The 25,490-nt window shown below is 38.9% G+C and overlaps 1 protein-coding gene across 1 annotated transcript in view; it reads right to left on the reverse strand.

The window, feature by feature from the left end:
* Positions 1 to 2,196: 2,196 nt before the first annotated feature.
* shc3 (SHC (Src homology 2 domain containing) transforming protein 3) overlaps positions 2,197 to 25,490 on the reverse strand; it is a 44,841-nt gene continuing 21,547 nt past the window's right edge. Inside the window, exons 2-13 of the mRNA XM_057819543.1 lie at positions 25,244 to 25,314; positions 22,702 to 22,765; positions 20,470 to 20,589; positions 16,170 to 16,223; positions 16,041 to 16,092; positions 9,989 to 10,118; positions 9,765 to 9,918; positions 9,602 to 9,695; positions 9,284 to 9,469; positions 5,372 to 5,679; positions 2,613 to 3,528; positions 2,197 to 2,581 (exon numbers count right to left, since the gene is read on the reverse strand). Coding sequence (XP_057675526.1) covers positions 3,400 to 3,528; positions 5,372 to 5,679; positions 9,284 to 9,469; positions 9,602 to 9,695; positions 9,765 to 9,918; positions 9,989 to 10,118; positions 16,041 to 16,092; positions 16,170 to 16,223; positions 20,470 to 20,589; positions 22,702 to 22,765; positions 25,244 to 25,314 — 1,362 coding nt within the window. The 3' untranslated portion in view covers positions 2,197 to 2,581; positions 2,613 to 3,399. The remainder of the gene's footprint in view (positions 2,582 to 2,612; positions 3,529 to 5,371; positions 5,680 to 9,283; positions 9,470 to 9,601; positions 9,696 to 9,764; positions 9,919 to 9,988; positions 10,119 to 16,040; positions 16,093 to 16,169; positions 16,224 to 20,469; positions 20,590 to 22,701; positions 22,766 to 25,243; positions 25,315 to 25,490) is intronic.

Below are 25,490 nucleotides of genomic sequence, written 5' to 3' on the forward strand. Positions count from 1 at the left end.
ACATACGGTCCATTTCAGAGATCTAAAAATGAAATGGCTGTGACCCAGGTATGCATGTCAATTTATGTTTAATTCCACTTGATTTCCTGTTAATTGGGGGGAATTTGCAGGTCATTCTCTCTTGATTTTAAGGAATTTCTTAGTAACTTTATATGTGTTTTGACTTCCTATTGATGGGGGGGTTCGGGTCACTGACTGTTGATATTGGGGCATTTTTGGATTACTTCCCGTTTGTTCTGGTCATTTCCATGAGAAATAAACTGGTTATGACCGCCAATAACATTCGATTAATTAAGACAATCATAGCATTTGAATGAGTGCTCTATAAAGGGTTAAAATCATCATCGAAACTTGACAATGTGATCAAAGCACCTGAAAAAACACTAACACCTACAAAAGAATCCAAATCATGCAAATCATAGCAGGATTATCTTTACAGTGTTAGCACACAAACCTTGCCCTAAATAAAGAGCGTTGGTGTCATGGTTTTTGGTCATGCAATCCAGTGAGGCCCCACAAAAGAGTTTTAGGGCCTCTCTGAAAACAACAACGGAAAACACAATATTCCAAGTCAATAAAAAGTAAATTAAAAACAGAATTTAGGTTTGAATCAAGTTACAATTCTGAAGTACTTGTCAATTTTGTGGAAATAAAGTTGCGATTTTAAAAGACTATAGGCTTAACATTTTAAAAGAACAATTGATACCAATGTGAGAAATTGTCTGTGTAGCTTTGCTGTGCTGTGCTGGTCGGTATACTTGTAGTACAAGTGCATGTACCTGTAGAACAAGTACATGAAAGTGCATGTATTTATGGTACAGGTACACGCAAGAACACATACGTACTCTTAGTACAAGTATACACAAGTACACCTACTTGTGGTACAAGTTCACGCAAGTACAGTGATCCCTCGTTTTTCGCGGTTAATGGGGACCAGAACCCGCCTCGATAAGTAAAAGAACACGAAGTAGCGTGCCCCCCAAGACCCCCTCCTATTTTTATTTTTTTGGAGTGTGTGTTTAATGTAAAATCTTTTATGTATATATATCTTTTAATAAAAGTTTTGCAAGCACTTTAAATGTAATAATTATGATAAGTTTTAAACATGTGACTGTCCCACCGAAGCCTTTTTAAACAAGAATAAAGCTGAAAAAATGTTTTGCTTTCATAAATGCTTCATTGAGTGAGTCCACTCAAATCCGCTCAAGCGGCTCACTTACCCAATGTGAGTTGCCACGGCAACTGTTTAACAAGTTAAACGATTGACGCATGCGGCGTTTTGAAGTTCGCTTCTCTGCCAATAACAAATATTAAACATCTGTCAATCATTGTTAACTTTAATAAGCAACTCCAGTGCCTGACTAACAAAGAGCAGGGAGGGGGAGGAAGGTAAGGTAAAGAGAGGGAGACTACGTGATCGACTTTTTAATTAAAAAAGAATCTGCGATGGACTGAGGGCACAAAGTTTGGAACGCAAAGTAACGAGGGATCACTGTACAACTACTTTTGGTACAAGTACGTGCAAGTACACGTACTTGGGGTACAAGTAAGGGCAAGTACACGTACTTGGGGTACAAGAACGCGCAAGTATGCATACTTGCGGTACAAGTACGCGCAAGTACGTGTGTTCAAGTACGCGCAAGTACGCGTACTTGTGCTAGTACATGCAAGTACACCTACTTTTGGTACAAGTACGCGCAACTAGATACAAGTACGCGTACTTGCGATACAAGCACGCGCAAGTACGCGTACTTGCGAAACGAGTATGCTCAAGAAAACATACTTGTATCGCAAGTACGCGCACTTGCGGTACAAGTACGGGCAAGTACGCGCATGTACCCGTACTTGCGGTACAAGTACGCGCATGTATGCGTACTTGCGATACAAGTACGCACAAGTACGCGTACTTGCGATACAAGCACGCGCAAGTATGCGTACTTGCGAAACGAGTATGCTCAAGGAAACATACTTGTATCGCAAGTACGCGCACTTGCGGTACAAGTACGGGCAAGTACGCGCATGTACCCGTACTTGCGGTACAAGTACGCGCATGTATGCGTACTTGCGATACAAGTACGCACAAGTACGCGTACTTGCGATACAAGCACGCGCAAGTATGCGTACTTGCGAAACGAGTATGCTCAAGAAAACATACTTGTATCGCAAGTACGCGCACTTGCGGTACAAGTACGGGCAAGTACGCGCATGTACCCGTACTTGCGGTACAAGTACGCGCATGTATGCGTACTTGCGATACAAGTACGCACAAGTACGCGTAGTTGCGATGCAAGTACGGTCAAGAACGCGTACAGTACTTGCGGTATAAGTACGTGCATGTACGCGTACTTGTGGTTCAGATAGCTTTGCTGTGCTGGTCAGTATACTTTTAATACAAGTACATGCAAGTACACCTGCTTGTGGTGCAAGTACACGTACACGCAAGTACACGTGCTTGTGGTCCAGCTAGCTTTGCTGTGCTGGTTATATACTTTTAGTACAAGTACATGCAAGTACACCTACTTGTTTGAGAAGTACACACATGTGTAAATACTTGTAGTACAGGTATGCACAAGAACACATTCTGTACTTGTAGTACATGTACACACAAGTACATGTACTTGTAGTACAAGTACAGGCAAGTACACATACACGCCAGTACACATGCTTGTGATCCAGCCAGCATTGCTGTGCTGGTTGGTATACTTGTAATACAGGTACGTGCAAGAACACATACTTGTAGTACAAGTACATGTAGTACAAGTCCACGCAAGTACACGTACTTGTGGTACAGGTACATGCAAGTACACCAACTTGTACTACAGGTACACGTAAGCATCGGCCGATACCACACAGCCGGCTACCGATACCAGGAGCCAAGAAATGGTGCCGGTGCAACGCTACTTTTCATGACTACTTACACTCCGGAGTATGAAATGATGAAGCTTAGTTATATTACTTTTTCGGAAAAAATATTTTTGAGAGTGGCCCTTCCTCATTTGACAAGTAAACCATTTGAAAGAATTCCACCATTCGAGAGCACTGTGAAGGATAAACAGCTTTGTGTGTAGGGCTCTTGCGTTTTTTGGATCAGTAAAAATGTGGTTGTGCTTGACAGACAATAAAAGTAACATTTGTAGCTTTCGTAATCTTAAATACTCTGGTCTATTTGTCCAAACTACAATAACATATCGTTTGAAACACCAAATCAAGAGATCGTGTGTCCTATACGTCTTCGCAAAAATAGAGCATTTCGGTCGTCACGATAAAATAACAGTTCTATAACAAATATGCTTTTTTTTCGACTTTTTTTCCCCCATTGGCTTCCCTCTAGCTTCAAGTTTCTGAGACGGCAGGAATTAAAGTTCGGAGCTTCCCATTTGCCCCGCGGCGGGCAGGGGGTCACTGCTTCCATACTACCGGCTGCAGAAGACACAGTTCACTACCGGCTGAAACGATTGGCAGGTTGTTGTCACGGTGGTAGCCAATCAGGTGGCCAATGCTGTCAAAAATGTGATCTTTAGTCCGGACCTTTGAAACAAAAAGAAAAAGCGAGAAACAGATTTATTTTTGCTAGAAAGTCTAAAAAAAAATTATGGATGGACGGATTACAATGGGGAGTAGAATTGAAGTCTATGCATGTACAGTGGGGCAAATAAGTATTTAGTCAACCACTAATTGTGCAAGTTCTCCCACTTAAAAATATTAGAGAGGCCTGTAATTGTCAACATGGGTAAACCTCAACCATGAGAGACAGAATGTGGAAAAAAATAACAGAAAATCACATTGTTTGATTTTTAAAAAAAATATATTTGCAAATCATGGTGGAAAATAAGTATTTGGTCAATACCAAAAGTTCATCTCAATACTTTGTTATGTACCCTTTGTTGGCAATAATGGAGGCCAAACGTTTTCTGTAATTCTTCACAGGCTTTTCACACACTGTTGCTGGTATTTTGGCCCATTCCTCCATGCAGATCTCCTCTAGAGCAGTGATGTTTTGGGGTTGTCGTTGGGCAACACGGACTTTCAACTTCCTCCACAGATTTTCGATGGAGTTGAGATCTGGAGACTGGCTAGGCCACTCCAGGACCTTGAAATGCACCTTACGACGCCACTCCTTTGTCTCCTTTGTTGCCCTGGCTGTGTGTTTGGGATCACTGTCATGCTGAAAGACCCAGCCACGTCTCATCTTCAATGCCCTTGGTGATGGAAGGAGATTTTCACTCAAAATCTCTCAATACATGGCCCCATTCATTCTTTCCTTTACACAGATCAGTCGTCCTGGTCCCTTTGCAGAAAAACAGCCCCAAAGCATGATGTTTCCACCCCCATGCTTCACAGTGGGTATGGTGTTCTTCGGATGCAATTCAGTATTCTTTCTCCACCAAACACGAGAACCTGTGTTTCTACCAAAAAGTTCTATTTTGGTTTCATCTGACCATAACACATTCTCCCAGTCCTCTTCTGGATCATCCAGATGCTCTCTAGCGAACCGCAGACGGGCCTGGACGTGTACTTTCTTCAGCAGGGGGACACGCCTGGCAGTGCAGGATTTGAGTCCCTGGCGGCGCGTTGTGTTACTGATAGTAGCCTATGTTACTCTGGCCCCAGCTCTCTGTAGGTCATTCACTAGTTCCCCCCGTGTGGTTCTGGGATTTTTGCTCACCGTTCTTGTTCTCATTTTGCCGCCACGGGGTGAGATCTTGCATGGAGCCCCAGATCGAGGGAGATTATCAGCGGTCTTGTATGTCTTCCATTTCCTAATAATTGCTCCCACCGTTTACACCAAGCGTTTTACGTATTGCAGATAAAGTCTTCCCAGCCTGGTGCAGGTCTACAATTTTGTCTCTGGTGTCCTTCGACAGCTCTTTGGTATTGGCCATAGTGGAGTTTGGAGTGTGACTGACTGAGCTTGTGGACAGGTGTCTTTTGTACCGATAATGAGTTAAAACAGGTGTCATTAATACAGGTAACGATTGGAGCTTCGTTAGACCATGTTAGAAGAAGTTAGACCTCTGACAGCCAGAAATCTTGCTTGTTTGTAGGTGACCAAATACTTATTTTCCACTCTAATTTGGTAAAAATCAAACAATGTGATTTTCTGTTTTTGTTTTTTTTTTTCCACATTCTGTCTCTCATGGGTGAGGTTTACCAATGTTGACAATTACAGGGCTCTCTAATCTTTTCAAGTAGGAGAACTTGCGCAATTGGTGGTTGATTAAATACTTATTTGCGCCACTGTATGTTTTTACAAACTATAACCGACTACAATTTCGGAATTAGTGCACACATTTTAGTTTTAATCTGCCTAAAAATCTACCCCCCAATTTTTAAAAAAATTGTTGGCTAACATTTGTAGTCAGAGTCTTACCGTGCCTTCAGGATCCACCAACAACAGGTGCTTGGCCATCCCGTTGTGCATGCCGGTCAGCACGTACGAACCCGGGTTGGTGGCGCTCTTGCGCACCAGGAAGTCGCCATCCTCGCGTAGTAGTTTTTCAGCGTCACGTCGGCTCATCTTGCCACGGTACCACGCCTGGCCTTCCAGTTCCTCCTGCACCCGGAAGGCGATGGAGCGGGCCAGCAGCGGGCTGGAATTGTCCACTGATGTTGCCTTGTGGAGGGCGGACACCTGCGAAGCCGCTTTCGGCTGTGAGTGGATGGCGTCCTCGAAGGGTTCTGTTCAGAGATGCTTGTGATGTCATTTCATGTCACAATCAGGATCACGTTTCAGTGCCATTGACGGCGATAGACGCTGCCAGGTCCTTCCAGTTCAAATGGATTGGACGTCTACCGTCGTCAATGACAGCTAAAGAGTAAAAGAGAAAGACAACCATACGCGGAGATTAAGGCCCCCCGGTGGTCGAAAATATCATTGCATGTTATTGACTTTCGTATATATGAATTTAAAATTAAGACTATGCTGGTAAAATGTTGTCTATAAAAGTTGTAAAGCAATAAACCCCCCCCAAAAAATGAATGAAATAGACAAAAAAATATTTTCATAATGGGTCAAAATTAATTTTTGAACAGCTCATGTGACTACCACCTTAGAGACGGTCATTTGCTTTGCTTAGCCAAAACCACCTGAGGACAGAAGAGGCAAGATGGCCGAAAGCATAGCTGTCCTAAGCAGCCTGATTTAGAATTCCCCTGAAAAATGATGGGAATAAAAAAAATGCTCATTTTCAATGTATGATTATAAATATTTCTGGCTGGAATATTCAGTCAAAAAGAATGCAGTCTGCTGTTTTGCCTGCCACCATTTTCAAACTCACCACCAGTGGCGGACTTGGCAATTTTGGGGCCTAAGGCGAACATATCCAGGGGCCCGCTTCATGGGTCAGGGGTTAAAAAGGTGAGAAGGGTGTGGAGGAAATAAGTTCCGGTACACTGGGGCTGTCCTAAACGACAAATTTTCTCCTGATTAGTCAGCCGACTAGTTTTACGATTAATCGACTAATCTAATAATTTTCTTTTTTTTTTTTTACTAATTTAGCAATGAATTTTTTGTTGACGCTTATTAATTCACAAAACTATTTTGGAACACTTAAATTTTTATTAAAGTACAAATAATTATGTAAATAACAATAATTCATCAGAAATAAACAATGAGGTTAAATGCTGATAGCATTTACTAAAGCAAAAGAATGGAAAGTAAACAGATTCAGAACACTGACTTTGCCTTTCCAACATTATTCAAAACAATTCTTTAAAAAAAAATTCTACCAATATTATTATAGTATACTACGAATATAATAGTAGAATAATAATTATAATAATTATTCATTGCCAATCATATTTGTCATGAAGAGTGTCATTTGAAAGCTATTCTTAGTGTAGAATCTGTATTATGTAGTATTTACTCAACATATTATAATATTAATTCTGAAGTATGTGGGATTAACTCCCGAAATCATTATTTATACCGTATGACGAACATGACGTGCTTTTGCTGTTAATCAGCGTTGAGTGTTATTGTATGACCGATTGAAACTGTACTACATTGTTTCGCCACAGGGTGTGCTGTCTTGTATTTTATGTTCGGTGTGAAGAAAAACAAAGTTAAAAGAGGCATTAGAGGCCTGTTCTCAACTTCTCCCTCACTGCACTTTGGCTCTCATGGAGAGTACGTTCGCTCATGTGTTCAAAATAAATGATAGTCGACATGCAAAGTAGCAAGTGAGCTGTAAAAATAGCGAGCTTAGTGGCGTGAAAACCGCGGGAGAGCTAAGTGAAGCTAACGAACGGCTAAGCGGAGCTTAGCGATGCTAAACGGCGCTAAATGAAGCTAAGCGACTGATACTCTGTTCGTCGTCGTGGAACAGTCCATTGTAGTGCGTGTGTGTGTGTGGGGGGGGGGGATAATATAAATGCAGCATTCAAATGGCTTTCTTTTTTGTTTTGTTATTTGTTTATTTGGTATGCTGACATAATTATACATGACGAATAGTTGGGGGTGCTGCTGGCTCCGGTGGCCCAAGCTGTTGCTCGTTGGGGCAAGGGCAGCTGGTTGGGGGCCCCCTACTGGCTGGGGGCCTAAGGCGATCGTCTACTTCGCCTGAATTGTAGATCCACCTATGCTCACCACGGTGGGGATTCGTTTCATAAGGTGTGAATGACATGGAAAAACTTGGCATTAAATTGGATATCTCTGCGGACCTAACCAGACTTGAACCCCATTGAGATGCTTTGGCATGAACTAAAGACAGTGATTTATGCCAGACATCCCAGGAATCTGACGGAACTACAGCAGTTTTGTAAAGAAGAATGGGCCAAGATTGGTCCTGATCGATGTGCCAGACTGATCTGTAGCTACAGGAAGCGTCTGGGGGAACAAATATTTGAAATGTGATGGTTCACTTACTTATTTTCCCCCATTCTGTCATTGCTTGCATACTATCGTCAATAAAATATGAAAACTTATAAATGTTTGGGTGGTTTTAGTGATAGTAGACACTGTTTTTTCATCTGTGTGAGTTTGAAAAAGATCAGATCACATTTGATGGGGATTTTATGCAGAAATGTGAGAAATTCCATAAGGTTCAGATACAGTGGTACCTCTACATACGAAGTTAATCCGTTCCAGGACCTTGTTTGTAAGTCGAAATGGTCGTATGTCGAGCAGGATTTTCCCATAGGAATACATAAAATTCCATTAATTCGTTCCACAGCCCAAAAACCTTCACTAAATCCTTAAAAAATACTGCTGGTACTATTACAAATGGCAATTACACATAGCAAAACAAATAAATTATAAATCAAAATCGGAATAATAATAATAATAATAATAATAATAATAATTCCTGTATTAATGTAACGAATCGGGTTCTAATGTGGCGGACGTTTTTTGCTGACCCTGAACGCACCGCGGGGCTCACGTGCCAGAGACAGACCGGTGAGCTTGAGTTTCACTTTCACTTTGAATGTTTTCTTGAGAACACCTCAATTGCGGCAGACAGAAGGTGTTTTTGTTTTGAATAAGTTGTGAAATAAATGATAAAAACGTGGCGAAGTTGGCGATTTCTCTGGAGATGTTACCACAAAAGGAATTGTCAGCTTAACTTATAAAGACTGGCGAACGATGGTCGGAGGAGGACCGTGGAGATGTATTTTTGAGCCATTTCACGGATGCCCACCCTACACTCATATTTTTCTGTCATTTGCATCTTCATTTAGAAGGTAAGCGTCAACTTTTTCCTTGTTTCACCACCTGTACCAACCTTTTCTGAAACCAGTGTTGATTTGTCACACAAGAAAATCCGCCGTGCATTCGTCTGCGGTGCTGCCATTGTCGTCGTATTTCGAGCATGTCGTCGGATGTAGAAACAAATGGCGAGTCAAAATTTACGTCGGATGTCGAAAAGTTCGTGTGTCGAAGCGATCGTATGTAGAGGTACCACTGTACTTTTTCATACCACTGTATTTTTGTTTTCTTTTGGCCATTCTTTTTTTTTTTTTTTTTTTTTACTTTTTAGCCCTTCAAAAAAAATTAAAAATATAAGTGTACTATGTACATGATGTGTACATGAGGACACAGTGTACATGATGTATGCAATGAATTATTATGACCACAAGGGGGCAGTAACATACGGTAAAATGTCAACTGGCTCTAAACACTGCCAACTCAAGCCGTCACAATAAGTTTTTTTTAAACTAAAAACACAATCCTTTTCACCCGATCCCGATCCTCTATGATAGGGTCTGGTCGGCCCGATTTCCGATCAAGATCCTTTCTAAAAAGTGTTGTCTTTCCCTTTAAGCACCACCATGAAGGACTTACTCATGTCAAAAAGATCCGTCTGAGGGTTCTCCCTGGCGACGGCTGCCATGCTCTTGGTCACTTGTTCCGCCTCAGCTTGCAGCGCCGCCAAGACCTGCTCGTCTATCTGCTGAGTGTTCATGTATGTGGGCATCTCGTCTGCTTTTGTCACCGGACCTTTGTACTCACTGGTTATATCCAAGGACCCTGGAAAGAAAAGACCAGAACAATAAGAAATACAAATGCTTTTGCTGAAATGCCACCAAAATAAAGGAGTTTATTTGGGTTTCTAGAATAAACAGAAATGTATAGCACGAGAAAAAAAAATGATTTTACTACCTTGTTGAATAAAGACAGACTTTCTCTCCTCTGACCAGTTTTCTCCACAATGTCGCCCTTGGTAATAGTTCTGATCCACAGAGTTTGAGCCCGTCTAAAGACAGATATTGTGCATTTTAGTATTTATGCAACTATCCGACTGTCGATGTGGCTGTTAGGTCACCTGGCTTCCATCTGAGGGCGCGTTCTGATTGGTCAGCCGCGTGTCAATGCAGCCTCCAGGGGGCGGCATCTTCCCCGGGATGTTGTTGTAGTACGGATGTTCGGCGGACTCTTCTTCCTCCTCCGTCCACGGCAAGTCCTCCACGTTGAGAACTCTGCACGCAAGTGCAGAATTAAACACTTTAAACAAACACTGATATAAAAAATAAATAAATAAAAAATCACCTGTCCTGTGTGGAGGAAGGCTTGCTGGAAGGACACTGCAGGTACTGCTGGAAACGAAGGTCAAAGGCTTGGCCGATGGTGCTGATGACGTCCTGGGCCAGACCGTCGGAGCACTCCAGGATGTGACATGCTGAGGAGAGTCGAACAAATAAAATATAGTCCTTGTCAAAAAATTTCAAATAATTATACTGTATATCTTAAATGTAAATCTTAAATTTATATCCTAAATCTAAATCTTAAAACTAAATCATAAATCTAAATTCTATATACTAGTCCTTCTAAAGAAAATAGCATATTGTGATGAAGTTCATTATTTTCTGTAATGTACTGATAAACATTAGACTTTAATTTATTTCAGATTCATTACACACAACTGAAGTAGTTTGAGCCTTTTATTGTTGTAATATTGATGATTTTGGCAAAAAAGTCAAGAAAAACCAAAAATCCCTATCTCAAAAAATTAGCATATCATGAAAAGGTACTCTAAAGATGCTATTAACCTAATCGTCTGAACCAACGAATTAACTCAAAACCCCTGCGAAAGATTCATGAGGCTTTGAAAAACTCCCAGCTTGGTTCATTACTCAAAACCGCAATCATGGGCAAGACTGCCGACCTGACTGCTGTCCAGAAGGCCATCATTGACACCTTCAAGCAAGAGGCTAAGACACAGAAAGACATTTCTGAGCGAATAGGCTGTTCCCAGAGTTCCCACCCCAATGGCCACCCAGCTTGCCAGTATGTCGTTAGATTGTTGTAGCATCAGCTATGCATTTCATCCCAAATGAATGCATTTATTTTGTTAAATGTAGGGCTGTCAAATTTATCGCGTTAACGGGCGGTAATTAATTTTTTTAAATTAATCACGTGAAAATATTTATCGCAATTAACGCATTCGCGGTACGACTCATTCACGCATTGCCGCAAACAGCCTACAATGGTGCTGTTTAACTTATATACAGAGAAAGGAGGCAGAGTGGAGTAGATACAAGCATTCATTGGGGCCGTGCTTTTAATTGGCAAAAGCTTTGTCATCTCTCCCACAGCAACTATAAATATTATGGGAAGAGAGGTGGGGAAGAATGACAGGAGTTGATCTTTTTCTTAACACACTGTAGTGTACTAAACACAGAGAAGATATAGCATTTGCAGCCACCACACACAGTCATGGTTGCACCATTTCCCATCATGCATTTGGGCAGAACAGTCGCTACAGTATCATTTCCTGAAAGCTCAACAAATACACTAGATGGCAATACTTAGTCACAATATACAAACTCACATTTATCCTTTAAGAATTACAAGTCTTTCTATCCGTGGATCCCTTTCACAGAAAGAATATTAATAATGTTAATGCATCTTGTGGATTTATTGTTATAATAAACAAATTCAATACTTATGTAAAGTATGTTGAATGTATATATCCGTCTTGTCTTATCTTTCCATTCCAACAATAATTTACACAAAATTTGGCATATTTTAGAGATGGTTTGAATTGCGATTGATTACAATTAATTAATTTTTAAGCTGTGATTAACTCGATTAAAAATTTTAATCGTTTGACAGCCCTAGTTAAATGTACACCTTATGCCTAATCTATACATAACACAATAAAACAGAATTGTTGTGGAACTCAAAATGTTGACTGGACAGTTACGGACTATGCACATTAAATCATTAGTAACATCAAATATTACACAATACACCAAAGTATATCAGTAGCCGTGTCCTTAAGTCTTTCTGATAGTTTTCCCCTGACCTTTTTACTGCAATTATATAATGAAAACCTGAAATTACGGCTTTTAGTTTTGGCCACCCCAAAATTTTAAGTGGCCCCATCTGGCCACTCCTATGAAAAATTTCTGGAGGCGCCACTGTTCGCATCTAGTTCCATATGCATGGGATTTTAGTGTAGCATCAAGTGGGCGTAGATTGTAGGCTGTCGGCTACAGTCAGGAAATATTGTAGCCACCTAGTTTAGCATCGCGTTTGCAGCAGGATCACAACAATTCCCTTCTTCCCGCTCTTCTCTCTCCGCGTCTCTGACTTTTCTCGTGTCATTCAACCAACGTAGTTACGCATAGTAACGCACATTGTCTCGTTGCCGAAACGGTGACAAAATCCGAACGGAGAAAAAAAACGTAACGCACGAAAAACGTAAAGATTTTGAACGTACGGCGTACACACTTAAAAATCAGTGCTCACTTGTACAAATTACGCCGAAACAATACAACTTGACAGGTACCATATTGACGGGTCAGATCGGTCATGCACTGCGCCCTGCATTTAAGTAGAGGGCCGCCCACATCAAGAGAAGGTACTCACAAACACGCGCGCAGCGATCTAACGCCGGATTTCTGTTGAAAAAGTTCGAAAGCTGTACTGCATACAAACAGGAAGGATTGTCTCAGGAGTGATTTGTTAGAGTGTTTAAGGTAATTATTATAATTTTCATACCATGCATGCATTTTGAAATGTTGTGCAAACAATCAATGGGAGAAATTAGCCGCTACTGCAGTGACATCATAGTTTGGAATATCTACGTAAAATAAATGCTAACTGCACGTTTTTTTTTTTTTTGCTTTTAACCAAGAACCGAGACTGTTTTACGTCCATACCTATAAAGAATTTGTGGATTTAAGCATTTATTCAAAAGAATTTTCAATGGAAAAGTTCTGTTTACAAATGGCGGCCGCTAGCTACATTCACTAACAGACTGGCATTGTACTTAGACATACACTAGTTATGTAGAATAAATGCTAACTGCACATTTTTTTTGCTTTTAACAGAGAATCGAGACTATTTTACGTCAATATCTATAAAGAATTCGTGGATTTAAGCATTTATTCACAAACATTTTAACCGGAAAAGCTTTTTACATATGGCGGCCACTAGCTACATTCAATAACAGACTAGCGTTGTACTTAGACATACACTATTTACGTAGAATACATGCTAACTGCACATTTGTTTGCTTTTAACAGATAATCGAGGGTATTTTACGTCCATATCTGTAAAGAATTTGTGGATTTAAGCACTTATTCACAAGAATTTTCACCGGAAAAGCTCTGATTACATATGGCGGCCGCTAGCTACATTCACTAACAGACTAGCATTGTACTTAGACACAGGCCCGGAGTGACTAATCGGGAGCTTCTGGACGATTCCCGATGGGCCGGCCGGCCAGATGGGCGGGTCCGGGTTTTATAAAAAAAAAAAAAAAAAATTACTCTGTTATAATTTTTTGTTTGGTATTTATTAATGACAGTGTCAGTGAGTATAATTTACATTCTGTTACCGCTGTCCCTGTGGGCCATCTAAAAAAAAAAAAAAAAAAAAAAAAAAAAACAATTTTTTTTTTTTTTCCCAGATGCATCCTCACGTGTGCAGACGAAAAATACAGCATGCAGCTCCGCCCCCTAATTGTAGTCTGTATAGACCCTACTCACCTACGTCACAAAATGGGCGTGTCGCTGTTTCCGGCCGCCATATTGTACCTCTTTTTCAGACCTATTCTCATTGTTTTCAATTAGTCGAGTAAGTTATAGAGCAATTCATGGAAGCCCCGGTGTTATCTGACGCTGTAAACTCATTGGATCCGTTGCATAAAAGGCGTTACGTGGAAAAGCTTCAGTTTATCCATTCGCCAGATCCGTATTTGATGCCTAAATCGATGTTTTTCGACCCGCTGGCTTCGCCTGACATCTGATATCCTGATATTTACAACTATCTTGTCCACACAAAATCAGCCTATTCTCACGAAAGTTTGAAAAACTTTAAGAGCTTGGAGGCTTATAAATGCTACGTTGCTGGTTGGGTGAAACAGGTCCTCGTACACGAAAATTCGGCAGGAATCTTGTGCTCGGAAGGTGAGTTACGAAATTTTCAGTTCAAAATCTTTTGTTCTTGCTAACATCCACTGTCAAGTCTAATGTATTTCATGTCATTTGTCAATGGAGCTAGGGCTTTTAATGTTTATATGGTTTAGCGATAGCACTCTGACTACATACATACGTGTATGTTGTCGGTGATTAGCCTAGCAATGACCTTAATTGTGGTTGTCAGCCCAAAACCCTCTAAATATATATTAAATGCATCTTACCAGATATAAAATGACTACTACATAATCTGCGGTAGTCGTTTGGAGCCCAGTTTTCTCGTCGAATTGCAGCAGTCAATCTCGGTCTCCTCCTCGGGTCTCTCGGAATACGGTAAAAATTCAAGTCTCTCCGTCTATCTTCTCTCTTTTTGCAACTGACCGCCACACACGACTTCACCGTTTTGATTATTAATGTTAACGAGCAGAAAAACACGCCATAATAGGAGGAATTTACGAAGCGCTAATGCATTAACATGACTAGTATCCGGACATCATGGCGCGGGGGCGTGGCTGTGACGTCACGTGAGTAGGGTCTATTGAGCCAAATTAGCGAGAGTTGGGAATTAGCTGCTATCTCGGTGCTCGGATGGATAAAAAGAGCAAGGGTTGCGCTGAAAAAAATAAGAATTATAAAAGAGAAAACCACTCGTGAAAGAATCGGCAAAATGCGCAAAAATACCTAATTTTTTTCATGCAACGACTTCGCTGCCTCAAACTACAGAGGATTACAACAAAAGTGGTAAGGCCAGATGGCGGATAAAATGCGACTTGCACCGTGTGATACAACAAAATGTAATTGTGGAAACTTTGGCTTCTTGTAGTACCTCACAAGGGATATGTAGCAACAAGCATTAGCCATAATGAACACGCCAAAGGTGCAGAGCTGGAAGAAGGATTGCCATGTTGTTCAGTGAGTGAAAATTAGAATTAATATACTGTAATCAATTACGTGGCATTTTAAAGTGCCATAAAGCTGACTTGAATTGATCAGAATGCATTGTTGTTATGTTCAAAACGGACTATTTCTTTAATATGTGATTTAATGTCAGTGGCAGACACAGGGGGAAGTGGTGAGGATGGGATTGCTGCCATTGATGCTGTCAGTGTTGAAAAAACAGGTGTTGTAACAGTGTGAACAAGCAAGCTTCAATTCTAATATGGTCACATTTTAAGCCCAAATGATAATAGTGGCTCATTTATTTATCAAAAGTTAGATGCAATAAAACTACACATTTGAAAGTGATAAATGTTTGATGCAATTGACCTGCATATTTTACATATGCATACACATTTTTTATTACATATTATACACATTTTATATACACAGAATTACAGTACACGGCTTTAGAGAACACTGAACTTAACACGTGTATGCATAATGACATTATTTTAAATGAGTGGGCCGGTCTGAGGCATGAAATTCCAGGGCCGAAAATGAGTCCCACTCCGGCCCTGCTTAGACATACACTATTTATGTAGAATAAATGCTAACTGCACATTTTTTTGCTTTTAACAGAGACTCGAGACTATTTTTCGTCCATATCTATAAAGAATTCGGGGATTTAAGCATTTCTTCACATGACTTTTCATCGGAAAAGCTCTGTTTACATAAGGCCGTTGCTAGCTACATTCACTAACAGACTAGCATTGTACTTGGACATATTTACATAAAATAAATGCTAACTGTACGCGTTTTTTTGTTGTTGCTTTGAACAGGTTCTTGTACTAAAAGTAAAGTAAACATACTTGTAGTACAAGTACACAGAAGTACATGTACTATACCTGTACTATAAGTAACCATAGTTGAGTACCATGAGGTACACGTTCTTGTAGTATACATAAGTAAACTTAATTGTAGTGCACGACGTACTGTACTGTATATGCATACCATTGTCTAATTTCTGCAAACATTAGTTTAAAAAGCCTACAAAACTTTGGCAATCTGGACGAAGACAAAGGATTTATCTCCTAAATGGCCTATTGGTGGGACGGGACAACCATCGTAAACACAGAATTAAAACAACTACTTTTACGGGCTGACAATCGACTTTAAAATTGGTAAAATCTCAGCTTAAAACATACCAAAAACATGTTTCTTTAATGTCTATCGAAATATCTGGGCCATTTCATGAATAAATGAAGTGCAGAACTGACAGATTCATGGAAGCCTACCTCTTCTGTTAACAGGATCCTTCGCTACATAGGCCACAAAGTCAGTTGTGTCCTGAAAAACGGAAAAATATATATATATGTAAAGAGAGATTTAATTTAAAAAGTTTTGATCTTTGTGTAAATACTTACAGGGTCGCCACCAGATGCAAAAGAGATGGACTGCATGTGATGGTTGGCTATGATCTAAACAACAACAACAACAAAAATAGCAGAACTTTTTCTCATGTTTGTACAGAATTTGAACCAGAAAACGCCAAGAACAAGCATCCGATTCTTTGATTATTTAATTAACTTTCTAAAATGAATTGATAGTGAAAGCCTTCATCGAGAAAACATAAAAGTCGCTTATTTATATCTCGGTGGTGCAGTGACTCATGATCTGACAGAAGAAAGAGGGCAGCATGAAAATGGGACGCTGCAGAAAAATGTGAATTATGAAGGACAATATTGCTCTGTGCATTATGTACGTGAACAGCTATCATACTAACTACAAAAATAGCTTGTATTATTCTATTAGTAGAAGTAGAAATACAAAAATCGATATCGAAAAAAATAGAAATAGAAAAATAAAAAGAGAAAAATACAGAAACAAAAACGGAAACGAAAATGAAAACTGCAACAAAAACGAAAAGGGCAACAAAAACGAGGGAAAGACGAAAACGAAATGGACATTGAAAAAGGTAAAGACGACAACGAAAATGGTAAAGACAACAACAAAAACAACCAAAAGGAAAAAGACTAAACGGCCGAAGACGAAACGGAAGAAAACGAAAAAGAGACGTAAAGGAAAACTGCAACGAAAACCCCTTCCACAGATTTTCTATGGGGTTGAGATCTGGAGACTGGCTAGGCCACTCCAGGACCCTGAAATGCTTCTTACGAAGACACTCCTTTGTTGCCCTGGCTGTGTGTTCGGGACCATTGTCATGCTGAAAGACCCAGCCACGTCTCATCTTCAATGCCCCTGCTGATGGAAGGAGATTTTCACTCAAAATCTGTCGATACATGGCCCCATTCTTTCTTCCCTTTACACAGATCAGTCGTCCTGGTCCCTTTGCAGAAAAACAGCCCCAAAGCATGATGTTTCCACACCCATGCTTCACAGTGGGTATAGTGTTCTTCGGATGCAATTCAGTATTCATTCTCCTCCAAACACGAGAACTTGTGTTTCTACCAAAAAGTTCTATTTTGGTTTCATCTGACCATAACACATTCTCCCAGTCCTCTTCTGGATCATCCAAATGCTCTCTAGCGAACCACAGACATGTACTTTCTTCAGCAGGGGAACCCGTCTGGCAGTTCAAAATTTGAGTCCCTGGCGGTACATTGTGTTACTGAGAGTAGCCTTTGTTACTGTGGTCCCAGCTCTCTGTAGGTCATTCACTAGGTCCACCCATGTGGTTCTGGGATTTTTGCTCACCGCTCTCTTTATCATTTTAACGCCACGGGGTGAGATCTTGCATGGAGCCCCAGATCGAGGGAGATTATCAGTGGTCTTGTATGTCTTCCATTTCCTAATAATTGCTCCCACAGTTGATTTCTTTACACCGAGCGTTTTACCTATTGCAGATTCAGTCTTCCCAGCTTGGTGCAGGTCCACAATTTTGTCTCTGGTGTCCTTCGAGAGATCTTTTGTCTTGGCCATAGTGGCGTTTGGAGTGTGACTGACTGAGTTTGTGGACATGTGTCTTTTATACCGATAATGAGTTAAAACAGGTGCCATTGTTACAGGTAACGAGTGGAGCCTCGTTAGACCTCGTTAGTCCTCGTTAGAAGAAGTTAGACCTCTTTGATAGCCAGAAATCTTGCTTGTTTGTACAGTGCCTTGCAAAAGTATTCGGCCCCCTTGAATCTTGCAACCTTTCGCCACATTTCAGGCTTCAAACAAAGATATGAAATTTAATTTTTTTGTCAAGAATCAACAACATGTGGGACACAACGTGAAGTGGAACAACATTTATTGGATAATTTAAACTTTTTTAACAAATAAAAAACTGAAAAGTGGGGCGTGCAATATTATTCGGCCCCCTTGCGTTAATACTTTGTAGCGCCACCTTTTGCTCCAATTACAGCTGCAAGTCGCTTGGGGTATGTTTCTATCAGTTTTGCACATCGAGAGACTGACATTCTTGCCCATTCTTCCTTGCAAAACAGCTCGAGCTCAGTGAGGTTGGATGGAGAGTGTTTGTGAACAGCAGTCTTCAGCTCTTTCCACAGATTCTCGATTGGATTCAGGTCTGGACTTTGACTTGGCCATTCTAACACCTGGATACGTTTATTTTTTAACCATTCCATTGTAGATTTGGCTTTATGTTTTGGATCATTGTCCTTGTGCAGATACCAACAGGTTTTCTTCCAGAATGTTCCTGTATTTGGCTGCATCCATCTTCCCGTCAATTTTAACCATCTTCCCTGTCCCTGCGGAAGAAAAGCAGGCCCAAACCATGATGCTGCCACCACCATGTTTGACAGTGGGGATGGTGTGGTCAGGGTGATGAGCTGTGTTGCTTTTATGCCAAACATATCGTTTTGCATTGTGGCCAAAAAGTTCAATTTTGGTTTCATCTGACCAGAGCACCTTCTTCCACATGTTTGGTGTGTCTCCCAGGTGGCTTGTGGCAAACTTTAAACGAGACTTTTTACGGATATCTTTGAGAAATGGCTTTTCTTCTTGCCACTCTTCCATAAAGGTAGATTTGTAGTGGACTGATGCTCCTTCCATTTCAATATGATGGCTTGCACAGTGCTCCTTGAGATGTTTAAAGCTTGGGAAATCTTTTTGTATCCAAATCCGGCTTTAAACTTCTCCACAACAGTATCTCGGACCTTCCTGGTGTGTTCCTTGGTTTTCATAATGCTCTCTGCACTTTAAACAGAACCCTGAGACTATCACAGAGCAGGTGCATTTATACAGAGACTTGATTACACACAAGTGGATTCTATTTATCATCATCGGTCATTCAGGACAACATTGGATCATTCAGAGATCCTCACTGAACCTCTGGAGTGAGTTTGCTGCACTGAAAGTAAAGGGGCCGAATAATATTGCACGCCCCACTTTTCAGTTTTTTATTTGTTAAAAAAGTTTAAATTATCCAATAAATGTTGTTCCACTTCACGATTGTGTCCCACTTGTTGTTGATTCTTGACAAAAAAATTAAATTTCATATCTTTATGTTTGAAGCCTGAAATGTGGCGAAAGGTTGCAAGATTCAAGGGGGCCGAATACTTTTGCAAGGCACTGTAGGTGACCAAATACTTATTTTCCACTCTAATTTTTTTTTTTTTTTTTTTTGAAATCAAACAATGTGATTTTTGTGAATGTGAATTGGTGGTTGACTAAATACTTATTTACCCCACTGTAACAGTGCAAAAATGCTATAATGTGGTACCTCTACATATAAAGTTAATTGGTTCTAGGACCTTTTTTGTAAATTGAAATGGTCGTATGTCGAGTAGCATTTTCCGCTAAGAATACATTAAAATACCATTAATTCGTTTCACAGCCCAAAAACCTACACTAAATCTCTAATAAATACTGATGGTACTATTACAAATGGCAATTACACATAGCAAAACAAATAAATTATGAATAAGAATAGGAATAATAATACAGCAAAATAATAATAATTCCTGTAATAACGTAATGAATCCGGTTCTAATGTGGCAGACGTGTTTTGCTTGTTGTACCTGAACGCACCGCGTGGCTGACGTGACAGTGAGAAAGGTGCGGTAGAGATTTTACTTTGTCTTTTAATGTTCTGTTCTGTGTTTGCTGGCATCAACTGTAGCGGACAGTAGGTGTGTTGTGTTGCACAAGTTCTGAAATGAATGATAAAAACCTGACGAAGCTGACGATTTCTTTGGCGATGTTACCATAGTAATAATTGTCACCTTAACTTATTATAATGACTGGCAAACGGCGGTCGTCGGAGGACCGTTGAAATTGTAGACATTCTACTGCTGTATTGTCGAGCCAATTCATGGACGCCCACACCAAGCTCATAATAATAAATCTGCAGTGCGTCTGTTTTGCGAGAAAACAAAGAAACTGTGGCGCTGTCATAAGTCGTCGTATTTCGAGCATGTCGTTGGATGTAGAAACAAATGGCCGGTCAAATTTTACATCGGATGTCGAAAAGATCGCGTGTCGAAGCGATCGTATGTCGGGGCACCGCTGTACTCAGATTGATTTGAGACGGAGAACATATTACTTAGTGAGATGTGTGTGACAATGTTGTGGCATTAGCCATGCAATGACTGATATTTTAGCACAAACCTAAGTTTGGTATGGTGACAGCTCTTGAAAAGGAACTGTCTCTCAGTCTATTTGTTTTGGCTGATATGTAGCACCTGCCAGAGGGCAACAGGTTGAACAGGTGGTAACTGGGGTGTGTAGTCTTTTATTATGGTATGTTTTCCACTTTACCTGTTTGCAGTCCGGTGTCATCAGGTTGAGGCTACTGGTGGAGATGTTTAGGTTGATGGACATGCCAGCAAACTGCAGATTGCTCTTCCCGAGGATGCTGGATAGAGCTTTGGATGGTGGCTGTCAGACAGTAAGAATTCAATTATAATACATTGTATGGTACAGTGATATGAGGCGCCGTTTGTAAAACAGCACATGCTGAAAGTTACGAAAACATTTTCTCACATTTATCGCAAACCAGTGTTTAAAATGTGGTGCAAAATTTTAGAGTCACTTTTTTGGGGGCACATATACATCATTATGAAGCAACTTAAATATATATGTTTACATAATAAATATTAGACCTGAATATTTAAATCCAGAACTCAATATTTATTTTAAATCTTAAATCATAGACTTCATAATCATATTGACAGGTCAGATTCGACTTTCACTGCGCCACGCCTTCAAGTAGGGGCCATCCAACAGTCCGCTACAGTTACTCGCAGTCGGTCGCAGCGACACATGCAGCGATCCAACTAAATATACATGTTTTATATATATAAATATATATATATTAAATGCTGATCTTAAATTTATATCCTAAATACTAAATACTAAATTTAAATGTTAAATCTGAAAACGGGTGAAAGTTATTATTTAGCTAATATTCATTATTACTATTGCTATTACTATTGCTAATACTATTAATCAGCCCCACGCCCTATTTCCCGTCAATATCATTATGAAGTCTATGCTTAAATGTAAAACTTGAATATATATATTAAACTTAAATATATATCTTAAATGTGAATTTTAAATTTATATTCTTAATTTAAATCTAAAAACTAAATCTTAAATCTAAATGTTATATATATATATATGAATATATAGCTTAAATATATATCTTAATTTAAATCTTAAAAGTAAATCTTAAATCTAAATGTTAAATATAAATGTTATATATATATATATATATATATATATATATATATATATATATATATATATATATATAGCTTAAATGTATATCTTAAATGTAAATCTTAAATTTATATCCTAAATCTAAATCTTAAATGTAAATGTTAAATATATAGATATATACCTTAAATATATATCTTAAATCTAAATACTGTTAAATCTGGAAACGGGTGAAAATTATTATTTAGCTAATATGCAAATTCACATGATTCGGGGCGGGTAGTGACAAAATAAAAGCTGGAGTAGCTCAGACTGTTGAATGTTTCTGAGGTTAAAGTTAGAGAAGTAAAAATTGCAGTCCAACAAAGACCCCTCGCCCCATTCATAGTAACTTTACTGGGCTCAAGTACAAAAAAGTGACACAAAAAACACAAAATACTCTTTAAATAAAGTTTCTCCTAAACGTGTATTTTACCTAGCTATTGTTATTATCACAATTGTCCATGTACAAGAGCAGGCTGCTACAGTTGAGTAGGTTTTATTCATTTTAAAGCAACATAAACAAACACAGTCTGAGCTTCTCCAGCTTTTATCTGGTTACTTCCGGTTTCCAGTCATGTGAATTTGCATGTTAGCTAAATATTTAGTTTCACGTGTTTCCAGATTTAACATTTAAATTTAGTATTTAGATTTAGGATTTACATTTAGTATATAAATTTAAGATTTACATTTCAGATATATACATTTACGATTTACATTTAAGATTTAAATTAAATATTTAGTTCTGGATGCAAACATTCATTGTTCAGTTTAATAAGAGTTGTTCATATGGATGAATAGAAGGGAAATCGAACGGCAGATGACGTCATTATGGTGCGTTTTGTTAAGTCCTCTTATCAACAATGCATATAAAATGAAATAGAGAAACTAGAGTGTATTATTGGGGGAACACGCTGACATTTGAACGGGTACTACAGAGTGCATGCCTACGGTTCGTTTTGTTGGTGAGCTTTGTGAGTCACTGAACAACCGTGTGAAATGAATGCAGCGCAGGATGTGGCGTGCCAAGCCCCCGCACTAATGTGCATGTACACGTGCACACACAGTGCTATGGTCGTTCATCTATTCTTTTCCTCTCGTTATCAGGATTTGCCGTTCTCTGGCCAGGAATGATGAGAGGAAGAAGAGGAAGATGAATAACTTCATTTTGTTGCCTTCTTTACTTCTTGACTGATACATGCTGACTCACTTCATGCTTGTTTACTGTTTCCGGTGTCTACTCTTCCTCATCTTTTACCAAAATGCTCATTTTCTGTCCTATGACGTGCATACCTTTCGCTTCCGTAGAGCTCCTTTGGTCCCCGGAACAGCCTCCCAGACCAAGCTGATGGCTTCTCTGTAGATGAAACAAGCAGAAAATGTGATACTTTTGCGAGTAGTGAAATCTATAAATTGGATTTCGTACATCTGTTTGTCTCTTTGTGTTGAAGCAATGTTGTTTTCGTCAAAGATGACAAAGAAAATATTTCGTCACCGAAAACTTTTCATGACTTTAATGAGCTGTAAATGTGTTTTGGGAGACTAAAACATAGCGAGACGAATTCCAGTTTTTGTCTGACTAGACGATGCGTGACATTTTATGCATAGTTTGACTTTTGGGGCGGGAGGGGCACAACATGTTGATGACCCCAAAACGCAGTGTCAGCAAAAAAAAAATTAACTGACAAAAATATTAAAAACAATAAGTTGACAATGACTGTTTTTTTGTTTCCCGTCATTCTTGAGGGGAATTCTAAATCAGGTTGCTTCGGCAATACTTTTTGCCAAGAACGTCATCCATTGAATTTGGTACGCCGGCTGGTGTCGTGCTCATGTAGTTACCCCAGTCAAAAATTGCATCCCCTGGGTGGAGCCATACGGAGGTAGATTTGTGTCTTTATTATTCAATCAAAAAAAAGTTGCTTCAGTAAAAAAAAAAGTTACTTCAATCAAAAATAGATATTTTTAACCAAAAAACAGTCGCTTCAATCCCCCCAAAAAATGTGTATGAATGCAAAAATAAATTTGAAACTCAAAAAATGCATGTGACGGCTATTTGTCTTTTTTTTTTTGCTGTTGTTGTTGATTGAAGTCTTTTTTTTTTTTTTTTTTTTTTTTTTTTTTTTTTTTTTTTGAAGTCATGTTGATTTGTGTTTGGGCCACATTTTGGATATGACATTTTTCTCTTTATTATTCAATCAAAAAATAAGTTGCAATCACTTCAATCAAAAAAAAAAAAAAAAAAAAAAGAAACATTTCAATCCTAGAAAAAAGTATTTGAACACGAAAAAATATTTGAGAAAAATTTGCATATGAACACTTAATTTTTCAGTGAAAACGTTTTCTTTGATTGAAGCAATCCTTTTTGTGTGTGACGGCTATTTTTCGTTTTAACTTTTTTGCATTTGTTGTTGTTGTTGATTTAAGTCTTTTTTTTTTTTTTTATTGAAGTCATGTTGATTTGTGTTTGGGCCACATTTTGGATAGGACATTTTTCTCTTTATTATTCAAAAAAAAAAAAAAAAAAAAAAAAAAAAAAAACTTCAATCATAGAAAATAGTTTTTGAACACGGAAAAATATTTGAGAAAATTTTGCATATGAACACTTAATTTTTCAGTGAAAAAGTTTTCTTTGATTAAAGCAATCCTTTTTGTGTTTGGGCCATATTATGATTGGGACATTTGTATCTAAATAACTTAATCTCCCAAAAAGTTGCTTCAATTAAAAAAAAAAAATTTTTTTCAAGCAAAGAAAAAAATCATTTTTAAAAATATTTTTTTTCTCTATTATATATATATATATTTTTTAATCATATGCAAAGCAAATGACTGCCTAAGGTGCTCAAAAAATAATGTCGACCGATTATAAAAATGTTTTTTTGTTCATTTCGGTCCGCACCGGACTAAAAGCCGCAGCTGTCTTCACTGTATTAGATCAAAGAAGATTAGATCAAATGAACCACCAAGAAACTTTGAACCAATTGGCTGAAAAGCTTTATTGCTTCAAGAAGCTTCATTTGGCCATCACTGTTCCCTTGGGGGAGACAGTCATCCTCTGCTGCCACCTGCTGTCAACACTGTGGTCATCCAAAATGCCTCCTAACATGCATTGCAGCACTCCAGATCTAAATAACAATCAAAATTAATGTTCTGTGCTAATTGTTTCTTTAGTTACTGTTCCAGTTGTTTCATTAATTGCTAGTTATGGTATTTGGTAACACTTTATTTGAAAGTAGCGCGCGCCATAAGACTGCCATGAGCATTATTGAATTCTTAGGACAGATGTCATTTTGTGTCATCCGGCAAATACTGTCACTTCGGAATGGATGTGAAGATCTGAGCTGGACATAAATGGAGTTAGTGACATCATTCATAATTTCATTAATGCCCATGACACTGTTTTATGGCAGTCTTATGACGCCGCTGTCAAAGAAAGTGTTATCTATTAACCCAAATAAATCAATTAATAAGCCGGAGGATATAAAATGAGGGAAAAAAGTAGCTGCTTATAGTTTAAAAATTACAGTAAGTAATGAGTCATGAGGTCAAAGGTCACTAAGGTTAGAAAAGGAATTTGCGATAACTTTAAAATGGATTAAACTCAAACTGGAAGGGTAGGTAATATGATAAGAAGAGATGGGGTGATGATATTTTGGGACATGAGGGCAAAGTTAGAGTGCCCACTCTACAAAATATGGCGATGCTTTGAATTTGACTGCTTAGGTGGAAGTTTTAGGTGAAAGGGGGTTTGGTGAATGGATTTGTCATAGATGTACAGCCATGTGCATATACAGGTTAAGATGAAGGAAAGTAAGAGAACTGAACACGGACTTACCTTGTTATTTGCGATCGTGTCGTGAAATCTAAAGACCTCATTGATCGCAGCACTTCAATGCAACCCAGATACTAGAAAGAAATAACAGAAAGTTGTCAGCAAATTTCAAAAGGTCTCAATTAGCAAGTGTATCAATTAGGGTTGTTCCGCTCATGTTTTTTTGCTCCCGATCCGATCCCGATCGTTTTAGTTTGAGTATCTGCCGATCCCGATATTTCCCGATCCGATTGCTTTTTTTTTTTTTTTT

Source organism: Corythoichthys intestinalis, chromosome 17, assembly GCF_030265065.1.
Source record: "Corythoichthys intestinalis isolate RoL2023-P3 chromosome 17, ASM3026506v1, whole genome shotgun sequence".
NCBI lineage: Eukaryota > Metazoa > Chordata > Actinopteri > Syngnathiformes > Syngnathidae > Corythoichthys > Corythoichthys intestinalis.